Below are 12,365 nucleotides of genomic sequence, written 5' to 3' on the forward strand. Positions count from 1 at the left end.
GCTGAGACTGAACTGATGTAAATGATACATTGGCTGATGGGACTTTGTGTGAGGAAATAAATAACTTCATGCAAGCAAAGGACAAAAGTGGACACCAAGTAGCAAAGGGATTGGGCTGTGTTGGTTTTTCTCCATTTACCAACCTGAGCCACCCCATCCTGGGATATCTGCCTCCCTTCTCTGCTCTGCTCTGTGTTCCCCAAAGTCGACTTCTATGGACTCCATCACCAGGCTTACTTGCCTTGAGTTCTAGTTGGGTTTGACTAAGGAGAGGTTCCAAAAGGATCCCAGGGGTAGGAGAAGAGAGTGGTCAGGGTATTTACTCCCTCCTTTCCTACTTCTTCCTTGCCTTGGGTTTATTCTGTCTCTGGCTGTAATCTCCAGTTACAGCCTCTCTTCCACACTTCAAGCTCTCTCTAAGTTCTGGAACACTTTCTCCTCACCTGTTTGGGCCTAGGGGTGGAAGGTAAGGGAGCCTGAGGTTGGTAATCCCTGGATACTCTACATTCCTTTCTTAGTTACCTCAACTGGACCCACACCTCTGCAAATATTTTCTTCTCTAGATTCCCTAGAGTTAAACCCTTTGAGTGCACTGTCAGGACTCTCCCTGCACAGGGCTAAATGTTTTGATATCTTATATGTCTGCAAAGACAAGTTTGGTTTGGAAATCCACTGAATCCAAGGTTGTGGCAACAGGAAGCACAAGTTCTCCAAGTGGGTTATTAGAATAAAAAAACAAGAGAAGCCACTCCCTTCTATTCCATGATTTTTCTTCTAAAGATAAACATAAATTTACCATAGGACCCTGAAATCACACTCCTACATATTTACCCAAGTAAAATGAAAACCTATATTCATACAAAAACCTGTACATAACCATTTATAACAGCTTTATTCATAATTGCCTAAATTTGGAAGCAATCCAAATGACCCTCACCTAAGGAATCTGTGTTATGTCTATACAATGGAATACTGCTCAATAATAAAAGGAGACTACCATTAATATACCTATTAGCCTGAGGGAAAGAAACGAGTCTCAAAAGATTATATACAGTGATGATTCTGTTTATATGGCAAAATTTTCAGGATGGAGAACAAATCAATGGTTTGATCAAGGGAGAAAGGGTTTGACTCTAAAGAGGTAGCATAACAGAAATTTTTTGGGTAATGAAGTTGCTCTGTAACTTGAATGTTGTGATGATAATACAGTTCTGCACATTTGTTGAAAAAGTATGAGTTTTATTGTATGAAATTCTAGAATGAAAAAATTTAAGGAAAGTAAGAAAGATAGAGAACCAGTTGATAGACATGTTCCCGAATACAGGGGGGAAGAGTTGCAAGTAGTGTAACAACAAGATGTCTCTATTTATTTACTATCAGTTTTCCATACAGTCAGTAACCAATATACATCCAAACGTTCACCCACCTTGGCTTGAACATAAGTGGAGGTCATCTCACCCCAGAATCAAAGACTCAGAAACTTTGGAATTTCCTTCTTACTGGGAATAATATGCCCTCCTGCATGACCTTCCACAGAAAGGCAACAGTTCTATTTCTGAGAAAAATGGCCCCACACGATGGACTGTTTCTGCACTATGCTCAGTATCACCTACCCCACTACTCTGGCTACAGTTGACAGGACCTGGCACCAAGCCACAGTCTGTTGATACTGGACAGGCCAATGGCTCCTGAGGTGGCCTGATGTGAATGAGAATCTGCCCCGCATGTACACCCTCTACTGCCTCGTGATTAACCAGAACTGGATCTCTGTTGAAGGACTGAGAGACACACAGAAGGGGTACAGAAAAAAAAAAAGGACACAAATGATCAGACTGAACAAAAAAATAAGACCCAACAATATTCTAGTTTTCAAGAAATGCACATTAAACATAGAAACAGAAATAGGCAGAAAATAAAAGGACAGAAAAAGATATATCACACAAGCCCTAACATAAGAAAGCAGTTTTGCCAATATTAATATCAAAGTAGACTTTTAAAAAAATTAGCTTGATGAAGGTCAAATACTGTATGGTTCCATTACATGAGTTACCTAGAATACCGAAATTCATAGAGACAGAAAGTAAAATGGTGGTTATCAGAAGCTGGGGGAGGTGGGAACGGGGAGTCATTGTTTAAGGGGTTCAGAGATTCATTATGCTATGATGAAAAGGTTCTAGAGAGTTTCAGTTCTGCAAGATGAGAAGAGTTCTGGAAATGGATGGTGGTGATAACTGCAAAACAATATAAATGTATTTAACACAACTGAACCATATGGTTAAAAAGGGTTAAAATAGTAAATTTTATGTTATATATGTTTTACTACAAAATGGCTTTATTTAGGTATAATTTATATGCAATAAAATTCACCAGTTTTGAGTACATGATTCTTAATGATTTTTGACAGATGTATACAGTCATGTAATCTCCACCATAATCAAGACATAGGATATTTCCATCACATCAAAAAGTTCCCTCCAGATCCTCTGTAGTCACCCCCTATCCCTGTCCCCAGGACCCCTAATTGTCTTTCCTATCACTATAGTTTTACCATGTCTAAAATTTCATATAATGGAATCATACCACATGTGGCCTCTGACTGACTTCTTTGGTTTAGCATAAAACCTTTGAGATTATTCCTTCTTGTTGCATGTATCAGTACTCCATTCCTTTTTATTGCTGAGGAGTAGTCCATTACATATCAAGGTTATGCTTATCTGTTCACTAGCTGATGAGACTCTCTGTTGTTTCCATTTTTTTGCCACAATAAATAAAGCTTCTATGGACATTCAAAGTCTCTGTATAGACATGTGTTTTTATTTTTCTTGGGTAAATAACTAGGAGTGAAATTGATGGGTCACACAGTTAAGCATATGTTTAACTGTAAGAAACTGCCAAACTGTTTTTACAAAGTAGCTGTACCATTTTGCACACAGGCAATGGGAGTTAGAATTTCTCCACATTCTTGCCAAGTTCTAGTGTTTTCAGGGTTTTATTTTTGTTTTTGTTTTGTTTTGTTGGCCATGGGGAGTGTGTGTGTGGAGGGGGACATTCTAGTGGACATGTAATTATACCTCACTGCAGCCCTAATTTTCATTTCTTTGATGACTAATAATGATGAGCACCTTTTTTATCTGTTTCTCTGTCATTTCAATTAAAAAAATCAAATATCTAGGCATAAACCTGATGAAAAATGTGCAAGACTTCTAAAATAGAAATTACAAAATATTGCTGAAGGAAAATAAAGAACTAAATGAACTGACAAAATTTCCATGTTCATAACTCAATGTGGTTAAGATGTAAATTATCTACAAATTAATCTATAGAGAAGGACATTCCAATAAAAATTCCAGCAGTTATTTTTTTAGAAACTTGATAAGCATCATATAAAATTTATATGGAAAGACAAAGAATCTAGAATAGCCAAAATAATCCTGAAAAACTTAAAATTAAACTGATATTAAGACTTAAAATATAGTTAAAATAAGTACAGTAATCAAAGCAGTGTGGTGTTAGTGCGAGGACAGACAACAAAGGGACAAAAGAATAGAATAAATATCCAGAAATACATAATGACTATTATATGCATATGATTATACAGTTTAGGACAAAGACTCTACTGTATTAATAAGTGGTATTGAAGTTCCTGGCTAACCCTATGGAAAAAATGAACCGTGATCCCTCTACTGCACAGAACCTAAAAATGAATTCAAGGTAGATCATGTCCTTAAGTCTGAAAACAAATTCAACCAAGCTTCTAGAATGGAACAAAGAAGAATATTTTCATGACTCCAAAATAGGCAAAGATTTCTTAAACACAGCATGAAAGCACTAACCAGAAAGGAAAAAAAAAAAAGCAAAACAGGACTTTGTTAAACACGAGAACTGTTGGTTGCAACACATCATTAAGAAAGAGAAACAATAAGCTGCAGCCTGAAAAAATATACTCATAATATGTACATTTAGCAAATGATTCATATCAGAATACAGAAGAACTCCTAAAAATAATTAAGAGACTAACAATCCAATTTTTTTAATTGACAAAATACTTCACAAAAGAGGATTCCAAATGACTGACAAGCATATGAGAAGGTTGTCACATCATTATTCATCGGGGAAATGCAGAATAATACCACGGTACCAACCAGAATGACAAACTGAATACCAAGTGTTGAAGAGAATGTAGAGTAAGTGACAGCTCATATATTTTAGAAGGAACATTAAATGGTTCAACCACATGAAACTTTTCAGCATTTTGTTAAATTAGTCAATAACACTCTACAACCTAGCAATTCCACTTCCACGTATATACCCAAGAGAAGTGAGTACTGTGCCCACCAAAAGACATGTACAAAATGTTCACAGCAGTTTCATGTCAAGTAGCTCCAAAGTGGAAACAACTTAAATGTATACCTACAGGAGAACGAATAAATACGCTGTACTATATTCACAAAATAAAGTACCTCAAACAATAGAAAAATAATTATATGCAAAACCTGGATGACTCTCAGACATTAAGTTGAACAAAAGAAGCCAGAAACACAATAAATAGCTAATACTGTAGGAGTCCATTTACATGAAGTTTTGAAGACCAGGAACAATTGATCTATGGTGGACAGAAATCAGCAAGATTATCCCAGGTGAGAAGAGGGGAGGTGGTATTGACTGGGAAGACCCAAGAGGACCTTATAGGATGGAGCTGTTCTATGTCTTGATCTGGGTGGTGACTGTGTAGATGTACACACATGGGAACATTTATTGACCTGTATGCTTCAGATTTATGCATTTTAACAAATGTAACTGAACCTCCAATCAGCAACTCTGGCATCAGCTTCCACCTGAATGTGGCCATATAAGGAATTCAACGTAAGAACCATGCTAATTAAGTCTAACACTTGGAACCATTAGAGATAGCAATGGGAAAAAAAATGGCCATTTTAAGCCACTAAGCTTTGGGATATTTTGTTATGGTGCGACAGACAGCCAGAACAGAATTTGTTCTGGTTGTGGGTGCTGCTATAATAGCAACCTAAAATAGGCAGCCTTGGCTTTGGGGCCAGGTGGTGGGCAGAAGCTGGGTGGCTAGAGACTGTGGGAACTTGAAGGACAGTGAGGAAAATATATTGGAGGATGAAGAAAAGGGGACTCTTGTGGTGCCAGAAAACTGGTAACACCATCACCTGAGGTAAATGAAAAACAGAAAGAGTACCCAAAGAATTCACGGACTATAGCTAGGGATGTGTCTAGGCAGAAAGTACAAAGGAACAACTGACTACTTAGAGCTGCCTACGATAAAATACAGGAGAGACAAAAACTAAACAGGGTACTATTTTTGGAGAGGAGATATCAAAATGCCAGGACCTGTTGGGTTCAAAAATAAAACTATTGCGTCCTCAGACTCATCCAGCAAAAGACTCATAAGGTAAGAATGGCTTTAGCACAAAAATAAAATACAGGGTACAGCCAATAAAGCATGGCCTTACAGTAAAGTTCTTGAGGGTATAAAAGTGTACCATTTATGAAGACCTCACAGTGATCTGAATGAGTATCTACAGTGATCTGAATGAGTCTTAAGATGGTGCTTTGTAGACTCTGTCAGCTAAGCATTAAGGCTTTTAAGAATCTTAAGTGTATAGTCTTGCAGCAGCCTCACAGGCAGGCTTAAGTAGAGAAGAATTTGGTTCATAAAGAGGCACAGCTGTGGTTTTTATAGAAGTGTTGATTACAAATGTATATAAAAGACTCCACAAAGTTTTTAAAGGAATTGTCCTGGCTTAGACTAAAATGGACAGAGACAGCACAAAATGAAATGAGGCCTTGGGATGCCCAAAGTCCTACTGAAAGAAACAGGTTGAGAACACTGAGAAAGCTACTCAGAGGTCCGCGTGGGCTATTTCTCATGGTAAAGGAAGGATGGTTCAAAGGGCAGAACCATAACCCAGGAAGAGACAAAACTAAGTCCTACCCAAAATGCACTTTTTGACCAGGGAGAAAGAACAAGTAGGTTGCCAGGGTATCCGCAGATCAGTGACAACTACTCTCCCCCGCCCCTTTTTGAATGGCAGTATGTACTGCCTCCTATTTCTCTATCATCATTTTATAATGTTGGGGTGGGGTTGACCCAGACACAATTGTCCCTTTAATTCACAGATCTTAAGATGAGCAGAACTGCATTTGGTAATCTGTACTTTGCACCCGAAGACCCTCATCTACACCTAGACCTGATTCAGATGACATATTATTAGATTTTGAGCCAATGCAGTGATTGGATGAGATGTGCAATCATTTGCTTAGCCAACAGTAGAACACATTTGAAGAGCAGAATTGGACCTCCACCAGTTTTTTGGAGCTGAAGAGACCACAGACTGTCAACTGGAAACCCCACAGGGCCATGCCCTAGAAACAGGGATGAATAAGAGGCAGACTCTGTCTTATCAAAATGGAAGCCCAGCCCTAACTCAGCTCCATCTTTGAATGGATTAATTAGGCTTCAATCTTGACAGAGGGTAAATGTTCTAGTAGGAGATGACATCATCTAAAGCCTCTGAAGTTATTTTTATATACAGTATTTAGCATATAATAAAAAATTACCAAATATGGGAAAAGGCAAGACCATATAACTGAAAACCAAGAGAAAAAACAGGCAAAGTTTCTGAATTTTTTTTGTTTTGTTTTGTTTTGTTTTGTTTTGTTTTGTTTTGTTTGCATGGAAAGGCCAGTTTCTTCAGACAAAGGTATCTGGGAGTTCAAAGTCCTCTGCCTCATCCGTGTCTGCCAAATATTCTTATTCTAAAATTCAAGGACCCACTCTTTCCCAAAAGTGCCCTTACCTTTGCATAAGAGACCACTGGGGTTGTGAATTTAAATGGCTTTACAATTCTGCAGCCCATACAATCAGGCCTTGGGCCTAATCATCAGCCATGTGCGTTTTACATCTATAAAGATAAGAGATTCCTATCAGGCTACCACAGAGGCTTTCTGTTTATTCTCCATACACTCAATGACCAACCTTGAGAGTTCAGGGTGCCAGGGGCTATATTGATTTTCTGGAAGACAGCCTATCCAAAACAGTGGCTGTGATGGTCATCACCACCTGCTATAGTCTCGGATAATCTTCAGTGATTCTTCAGGCCCTCTGGCCGCCCATGGCTTCACACTGGCAGATCCCTACTGGAAGGTATGTAGCTCAGGTGACAAAGTCCACAGAGCTTAGCCTCCAGGGACACAGAACAAGAAAAGAAGGAATGGAGATGAGACAGGTGAGGCAGACAGAGAATAACCAGCTCATGCCAGTAACCTTTTCTCAGGAAGTTGCTGAAGAAAGTGCTTCCCCAAAGGAGAGGGATAAGGAAAGAGGAGGAAGGCATGGGATCAGGGAAGAAGAGAATCAACATAGCAGAGACATGAGGGAAGTAGCCAGAATGATGAGGAAAACAAGTACTGAGACATCAGTTGGCAAGAATCCTTGCAGCAAGTTAGTTCTGGAACAAGGGGACCAAATTTTCAAAAATTACTGAGAGATTACCTGAATACTCAGAATATGCTGTAAGGAGTTTTGCAGTTTTGAGAAAAAGTTTGAGGATGAATTAGTGATAGGAACTAAGTAAGTTAGTGATATAAAACTGAGTAAATGAAAATTTTAGGTAATTACTAGTTACAGGAAAGAAAAAAACACAAGAAAGGAAACATAATCCTAGTAGTTACATGGATCACCTCTGAACAGTATCTGGAGTTCAAATGAGAGAAACACTTAAGACTTTCTCATCTACAGACTTTATTACAAGAAGGTATTTTACATAATTGCTCTGGATGGAGGTGCCAAGCTACCTGGGAGTCACACCAGTGAGGGACACCATGGACCCCTGGGTCAGGGACGGTGGAGGGGGACCATGGACCACATTTTGAGAATCAACAGTTCATCATTTAGCATTCTGTGCCAGATAGGACACTTCCTCCTTTCTTCTCCTTTCCCAGGGAGTTCCACATTTAGTCTAATTCTTATCTTTGTATTGTTCATGCTCTAGAAACTTTTATGGACAACAGGTGCACTTACTGAAATCCAAGAATGCATTTTATTTAGGAAATATAGAAATTATTTCAATTTTTTTGAGGCACAACCCAGTATTTCTCTTTAGTTCAAAATTCTTATTAATATTACTAAAAGTTAATGAAAATACTTGGCTATTTTATTACAAAAGTAGGAAAATAATAAAATGTACAATGGAGCTGAATAAAAAAAGTTTTAAAAATTAACTTACTCGTATGAAATCCATAAGTGTGTTATAAATGAAGGCTCCTCTGGGAAGAAAAAAGCAGCTCCCAGGACTCAGATCGTGGAAGAAGAATAGTTCTTGTTCCTAGATTAAAACAATAACTGCATCTCAAATCTCACTGCCATTGATCAATATTTACTGTATGCACATGACATTGAAGGAATGAGACTTATACTCAGTTATGACTTCCATCTTCTAACAACTAAAACCCCTCAATACTTACCTCTAACTAGAATTACTACCACATGTAAAATTACAATTCATATTTATGGTTACTTAGCTCTTCATTCACCTTTTATTCACTGCTAATTTCTGACGTGGCATCTTGGAATGTGGATCTCATGGGGAGAGAACATGGCCAAAGATCAGAAAAGTTCACTCCAGGGGGAAGGCTCCACATGGCGGTGGCCATCCTCATGGCTGTCACTACTGAATGCCTGCCCCATGCTGCTGCCACCATACAGCGTCTGCCCTCCCCATCAGCCCTACAAGGCCACCGAGCAAGAGATGAGCACATGCAGTTCCATAAGTGAGCACATGGCCCGCCATATAACATAGCCCGTAAGTGGCCAAACTGACACTCAAACCCAGGTCCACACACTCTTAAATCTCATTCTGTCTCTCTGCTCTGTTCCCCCAAAACAAAGTATGTTGTTAAGCACATACAATTTTTTACAGCATTATTTTTACATCATGGTATGAGTGACAGAAAGCTGTAATTTTAAAATCTAATAAAAGACACAGGAAGGAAGCGATGAGGAGACATTTGGAGTATTAACATGAGGTTGCAATAGCAAACTCTGAGTGCCAGCAAAACAGAAGATAGGACAAGGGAAGAAGAGATCCCATTTTCCAAACAATTAAATCATAGGCCAACAAAGAATGTCCTCATCCTGCTAGTGATTAGGACGCAGGCGTACCTTTCCGATTTTCCTGTGATCACGGTTCCTGGCTTCCTCTTGGAACTTTTCCCAGGTTTTCATCATCTTGTTATCAGGAAAGGATATCCCATAGATCCTCTGCAGTGTTTCCATTTCGGGGTTGCCCTCCCAGTATGTTGAGGAATTCTAAGCATCAAACAAAAGTTGGGTAAACATACCAAACATTTGGTTATAAATAAAACCGCTCTTAAATCTGTGCACAATTTTCCACTACGCCATCCACATAGCTTACGATGACTTTTTGTAGCACCAGGAAGACTCTTAAATTGATTCTAATTAAACCTCCCCAGCCCAAATTCATCAGAAAATTATGTAGAGTCTGCCATGGATTCTAGGAATGAATAGTGAGAAGGAAGGGGAAGGTGGGCGGGGCCAATAGTAATTGAACCACAGAGGAGAGGAACAGCATACAGTACAGAGACATGAAGATCCCAGCCAAATGTTCTTGCTCACACTAGGGTGATTCAAGGAAGTCATCAAGTGCAGAACAGTATCTTAAAATATATGAGAAAGAAAGGCACTGTACCATGTATAGTAATGTTAAATAATAAACAATTAAAAGCTACATGTAAGGTCCTAATTTTCAAAAACTACAGTATTTTTAGAAGCTTCTGTAAAAATTGGGGTGCCTGGGTTACTCAGTTGATTTAGCATCTGACTTCGGCTCAGGTCATCTCATGGGTTGTAGGTTTGAACTCCTCATTGGGCTCTGTGCTGACAGCTCAGAGCCTGGAGTCTGCTTGGGATTCTGTGTTTCCCTCTCTCTCTTTCCCCTCCCCAATTTGTGTGTTTACTCTCTCTCTCTCTCTCTCTTTCCCTCTCTCTCAAAAATAAATAAATAAACATTAAAAAAAGAAGCTTCTGTAAAAATCAAATAATGAGGTATTTTAAAATACTGTGATACTCAGATTATAAATGATTGAAAATTCCTCATTATCTGGTTTATCTTAAGTTTGCTGTATTAAAAAAAAATGCTTACCTTGAAAATTTTTATGGCTTTAATTTTTCCAGTGTGTCTTACATGGGGCCCTTTGCAAAGGTCAATTAGTGGACCACACCTATAATGAAATATTTCAGACATGCCCAGACACAGTTATAGCTTTTTGGACCGTTCATTACAAATCATGTTTTCATATGTTTTAAGTGAAGGATCTTACTTATTCGTACATCTTGAGGCAATTTTTAACTTGGGGGGCAATTTAAAATAATTTAATTCTTAATTTAGGATGAAGAAAGAGGCAATTTATCTGGCCTCAGATCCCAGTCTTGCCTCCTTTGCTCAAATTCAAAAAGTTACAGAATCTTCTGACAGAAACCACGCAGTCACCCACCACGTTTCAATGTCATGTCCCAAGGCTATTGAAATCCTTCCACTGTCATAAAATCAAAAAGCCATTTCCCTGTTCTACACTGATTTGCAAAGCCAAAATTATCTGCAACTTATACAAAATGTGCAAACTTGATACTTTAAAAATAAACTTCACCAAACCTATAGAATGTACACCAACAAGAGCGAACCATAATGTAAACTCTGGACTCTATGTGATTATGATGGTCAGTGCAGGTCCATCAACTGTCACTAACGAGCCACTCCACGGGGGGCATTGATAGTGGCAGAGGCTGTGCACGAGTGGGGGAGAGGGTATGTGTGAAATCTCTGTACCTTCTCAATTTTGCTGTGGACTGAAATCTGCCCTGAGAAATAAGGTCTGTTCAATAAATAAATAAATAAATAAATAAATAAATAATAAATAAATAAATAAATAAATAAATAAATAAATAAATAAATTTCAAGGGTCTTTTGTGTATTTGTTTTTAGGTCCTCTGGTGTTATGACAAAAGCCTTAACTGTCTTTTGGTTTACTAAAACGGAACACTGACTTCAGTGCAACTCTCAGGCACAAGTTTAGGTCAGAGATGACGCCATTATTAAAACACATAGTGTGGGGTGCCTGGGCGGCTCAGTCGGTGAAGCTTCTGACATCCAACTCTTGATTTTGGCTCAGGTCATGATCTCACAGTACCTGAGTCCTGGGTTGGATTCTGTGCTAACAGTCCAGAGCCTGCTGGGATTCTCTCTCTCTCTCTGTCTCTGTCTCTCTCTCTGCCTGCCCCTCCCCTCTCAAAATAAATAACATTAAATAAAAAAACCACGTGGTGCGGTTGCTGGGGATTCACTTGCACCTCTAACCAAGAAGGACCCCCAAACCTTAATAAGCACAGACTTTTTTTCAAGCACAGAGACACTTAAAAAATTAAAATACTAATGACACTGGTCAGAGGGAAGGTACTTAACATCAACTAATTTAAGGAAAATTTAGTAAAGAAAGTAAGTTCTTCCTTAACTATTCCAACCAATTTTAAATACTTTTAAAGTTCACTGGTTAAAGAGTTAAAAATTACGATGAATACATAAAGAGGCTGGTTTATTCACCAAAGTGGATAAATATGCTTTAAATATGAAAATGTCATTTATTTGAATGGCCAGGCTTTATTGTTCTCTGTCCAAGATGGGAGTGGTAAATCAAAGCTCACAGGTGTGGAAGGAATGCCTAATTAGCATGGAAGACTTCAATACGCTCATCTTAAAATAACCCTGTAGAAGAAAATACAATTCATTTTCTAAAAATTAAATTGACAGAGTAAGAAGTGTCAATATTGACCTAAGGAAGGTTCAAAAAATAGCCACAAGAGCTCAAGTATTAGGAGCCTGAATTTTAAAACTTCGCATGTCTTTTCTATCTCTTCATGTATTAAACTTCAAAATGCATATAGTAACATTTATTTGAATTATAAGTAATAACCAATAAAACCTTATCAGGTCACTGGAGAATAGCAAAGATGAGGCAAGCATGGTATCCCACTTCAATGTCAAATGGCAACGAGTTCATATTATAATGTAAGAAATGCACTGAGCACATCTTTGCTTAAAGGGGAGATGACTTCCCTTACAGTACAATGAAACTACAGACCTGTAACTATGTGGAAAGTAAATGCTTTGTGGAGGGTTTTTCTGATACCAGATCTCCTAAGATTGGACCATGAAGGTCATAGCATCAGCCAGACATCCAGAACACACAGAAATGGGGAACAGTAATTACCTACAAGGCAGCTTTAAAACCACACGAATAAAATAGGGGCTCCAGATGTTAAA

At 38.4% G+C, this 12,365-nt stretch overlaps 1 protein-coding gene across 1 annotated transcript in view; it reads right to left on the bottom strand.

Annotated features, from left to right (window-relative positions):
* The window catches only part of TARS3 (threonyl-tRNA synthetase 3), a 63,733-nt gene that overhangs the window by 27,546 nt on the left and 23,822 nt on the right, over positions 1-12,365 (bottom strand). The window contains exons 8-10 of the mRNA XM_040493815.1: positions 10,191-10,269; positions 9,191-9,337; positions 8,256-8,354 (exon numbers count right to left, since the gene is read on the bottom strand). Of these exons, the coding sequence (XP_040349749.1) occupies positions 8,256-8,354; positions 9,191-9,337; positions 10,191-10,269 (325 nt within the window). The remainder of the gene's footprint in view (positions 1-8,255; positions 8,355-9,190; positions 9,338-10,190; positions 10,270-12,365) is intronic.

This window comes from Herpailurus yagouaroundi, unplaced genomic scaffold (assembly GCF_014898765.1).
Source record: "Herpailurus yagouaroundi ecotype Mexico unplaced genomic scaffold, PumYag 185, whole genome shotgun sequence".
Classification (NCBI taxonomy): Eukaryota; Metazoa; Chordata; class Mammalia; order Carnivora; family Felidae; genus Herpailurus; species Herpailurus yagouaroundi.